We start from the raw sequence: 3,654 nt of genomic DNA, 5'->3' as shown, positions 1-3,654 counted from the left end.
ATAATCATCTGCCAACAGCTTGCAGGCCTGAAAGAAGATTCACAGTCCAATAGACCTGAAACATCTCCACGTGAGCTGTCATCCACTTCCCACAGTGCAATTAGTACCCTTACCATGAATCAGTTAGGACAGAATATAAAATTCAGTCCTCCCTTCTACTCCCTAGTATTTCCAAGTTTGATTAGGTAGACTAGTCCTAATAAAGCCCTTCAGGCACATGCTGTAAAACTCCAGAATTGCCTGTACTATGCAGGAAGCACAAAATGCGAATCTATAGTCAAACTAACTTGATAACAGGCTTCAGCTGCACAACCTTATTGACGTAACAAACATAGGCTTAACGTGTACTCTCCAATGAACAAGGGTTTAAGACTTCGAGATTGCCAGATGACAGTAACAATTACATAATGCCTTGCCCTTCCCATGATTATCTCCCCAATAAACAATACATCCCAATCAAAGCATATGCTTTAGTGTATTTAAGCACAACGAGATACAAAACAGATCTTTATTTCCACTGCCATAGGGCAATAAGGAATATAGGCAACCTAAGTGCAACATACTCCACCTCTGTTCAATGCCCTCCTCCTCTCAAAGGACATTGTCACAGCATCTAAAAAGCAAGATATGCAAACAAGTATGAAATAAATACAAGTTAATACAAGGTTTTACCTGACTGTAAATAGCCTGCTGTAATTTTAATCCTCTTTCATGAAGCTGCAGCTACAGGAAAAAAAAAAACCACACAAGAAAGTGTAACTATAGGTTTAAGTGACACAGACTAAGTTTTCACCACTGTTTTTTCTGCCTTGAGTAAACTTAGTTGTTTGCATTTCTTGATTGCTGCTATAATTAAAATATTTCATTTCCTTGGCCATAAGTATTTTAAATAATAATCTTGACTTCAGTATAATTTTTTAAACTTCACATCCATTCATACTTTGATTGATTAGGAAAATACAGTTTATATAAATACACTGTCTGTCCATTCTCCCAACTTTCAAACAATTGTTTAGTGTTAGCCATATTCAACCACAATTACAACGCACATAGGTACCTTCAAAATAATTAGTTTACTACCACTCCTGAAACATGGACCCAAAAGTAGCATTGCCAATGAATTTTCATGCCCTGTAAACCTTTGCAATTACCAAACCGGAGGAACAGCAGAAACCGTCGTACTAAACACTGTTTCTATCTGGAACAAAATAGTATCATGAATCTGACTTATAAACAAAGGAATAATATCTGGTTGAATATTGTCAACAAGAAAGCAAACAGTTGCTTTTCTGTATCCACTCCTTCAAAGTGAAACATGCCAGTGACAAAATTCAAGGCAGGGGGGACACCCAAAGACCCACACACAGTAGCAAGGAAAACGATGATCAAGAACCCTAGAAGTGGTGAGTGACCCTGAATTCATTCAGGATGCTTCCGTGCTTCAAGCGACAGAAAGACAGTTGACTTTGTCCTGTAATATTCAAGGTCATGAATCTTGCTATGGATTTGGTTGAACACCATTGTAAAAGTCACGCAAACAACTTTAAAAAAAAAATGTACCAAAAAACCCAGATTGAAATGAAAAAGAAGGATGAGCACAACCTCCAGCAGAGGGAGATCCCAGACAGATTCACGAGCAGTCTGATCTCCTCAAATGCACCCTGCCTCTTTCTTTGGAGTTTAGTATCATTAATTCAAATACCCTTGTTCACCATCAGGTTAGAAGGGGATATTGTTATAAACCTTAAGGGCAACAGAGGAACTTCTATGTACTCACAAGCAAAATTCTCAAGCACATGGTCTTTGCTTGCATTTCTGCAAAACTAAACACTTCTGAAGGGTCCCCACACTCCGGCCCACATGAAAACCAGTTAACCTCATAACCAGTTAGAGAATGCTAATGAATGCGAGCATGGGGCAAACATAAATGTTGTTTAAAAACAAACGGAATTCCTTCTGGACTTATCACACGTTTCCTGTCATAAGCAGCTTTCTACTGTGTGTTGGAGTACTAGTGGCTTATTGAAATTGTGGTAACCAACGCTAAATCAAGAAATACAGATTTCTCAGTAAAAGAAAGAACCTACGTACACTCAAAAAAGTCAACAAATTAAAAAGCTTCTTCAGCTATAGCTGAAACAGAAATTCTTATGAATCACTAAAATGCCCTTTGAGATCTCACACTACCCTCATATTTCGTGACCTAGCTTATTTTTCCCGGTAATTTTGATATGCTAAATGGACTTTTACTAAGTTAATTAAATAACGTCTACTCCAAACCTCTTTGGATTAGTTTGCAACCCCTTACCAGCTTCCTTATATAACCCCAAACAATTTATTCCACTGTACCAGCAATCCTTACCATGGCTTTTATAGCTGCTGTCCTAACACGAGGGTCCTGGTCATTAAAATGATCTCCTATTATCTTCTGGACATCTTTGGCAGCCTGGCTTTCAACTTCTTTTGCAACACCTTTTTCCACTGGTCCAAGACAGCCAATTAACTGAAGACACTTATTTCTGACACCATGGGAAGAATCTGTCAGATGCTGTGGAACGGAGGAGAAGAATAGACATAACTGGATTGTTATTTTTCTTTCACCCCTTCGAAACAATTAATCATACTAAGACTCCTAGCAGTGAAAAAATGTTAGTATTGTAACAGTTTGTTGAGAAAAATTAAAATAATTTAAACACTGACTACGTGTTTTTTTCCTGTGGCAGGGATAAAAGTTTCCTGCCCCAGGGAGACTGCCTTACCTTGCAGGCTACCTCTACCAGCCTCATCCTGACAGACGGATTCTCTGTGAGTTTTGTGCCGATCACCAACAGGGTGTCCAGCAGCTGAGCAAGGACTTGGTGAGACTCTGAAAAACAAACAGTGAAAGGCTACGTACCTCTGCACTGAGCTCTTCACCAGCTACAGAATCACAGAATCATTTTGGTTGGAGGGTCCTCCTGAAGCCTTCTCCCTTCAAAGGCCAGAACAAGCCCAGTTCCCTCAGCTTCTCCTTGCACATCACGTACTCCGGGCCCCAGCCACCGGGGTGGCCATCTGCAGAACTCACTCAACCTTACCAGCACTTATCTGGCACTGGGGAGCCCAAAACTGGATGCAGTATTCCAAATGTGGTCTAACCAGCGCTGAGTGAAAGGGAATAATCCCCTCCCCTGATCTGCTGGCTACACTCCTGTTGATACAGCCTGGTACACAGTGAGCCTTCCCTGCTCACACACATTTAGCCCACTGTTCACCTGGACCACCACAACATTCTTACCTCTAAATTGGACAGATACGGGTTTGAAGGATGGACCGTTAGATGGATAAGGAACTAGCTGGATGGCCATGTCCAATGAGTTAGTCAACGGCTCAGTGTCAAAGTGGAAACCAGTAGCAAGGGGTGTCCCTCAAGGGTCCGTATTGGGACCGGTACTGTTTAATATCTTCATCAATGACACAGACAGTGGGATCGAGTGCACCCTCAGCAAGTTTGCAGATGACACCAAGCTGAGTGGTGCGGTCGACACGCCAGAGGGATGGGATGCCATCCAGAGGGACCTGGACAGGCTTGAGAAGTGGGCCTGTGTGAACCTCATGAGGTTCAACAAGGCCAAGTGTAGGGTCCTGCACCTGGGTCGGGGCAACCCCCGGTAT

At 41.7% G+C, this 3,654-nt stretch overlaps 1 protein-coding gene across 1 annotated transcript in view; it reads right to left on the bottom strand.

Moving 5' to 3' along the window:
* Positions 1-3,654, bottom strand: part of INTS4 (integrator complex subunit 4) — a 41,770-nt gene that overhangs the window by 31,488 nt on the left and 6,628 nt on the right. Inside the window, exons 4-7 of the mRNA XM_009321949.1 lie at positions 2,760-2,866; positions 2,363-2,548; positions 673-723; positions 1-27 (exon numbers count right to left, since the gene is read on the bottom strand). Of these exons, the coding sequence (XP_009320224.1) occupies positions 1-27; positions 673-723; positions 2,363-2,548; positions 2,760-2,866 (371 nt within the window). The remainder of the gene's footprint in view (positions 28-672; positions 724-2,362; positions 2,549-2,759; positions 2,867-3,654) is intronic.

This window comes from Pygoscelis adeliae, unplaced genomic scaffold, assembly GCF_000699105.1.
Source record: "Pygoscelis adeliae isolate BGI_AS28 unplaced genomic scaffold, ASM69910v1 Scaffold263, whole genome shotgun sequence".
Taxonomy (NCBI): domain Eukaryota; kingdom Metazoa; phylum Chordata; class Aves; order Sphenisciformes; family Spheniscidae; genus Pygoscelis; species Pygoscelis adeliae.
Note: the sequence above shows the minus strand (reverse complement) of the source record. Positions and strands in the feature narration are given on the sequence as shown.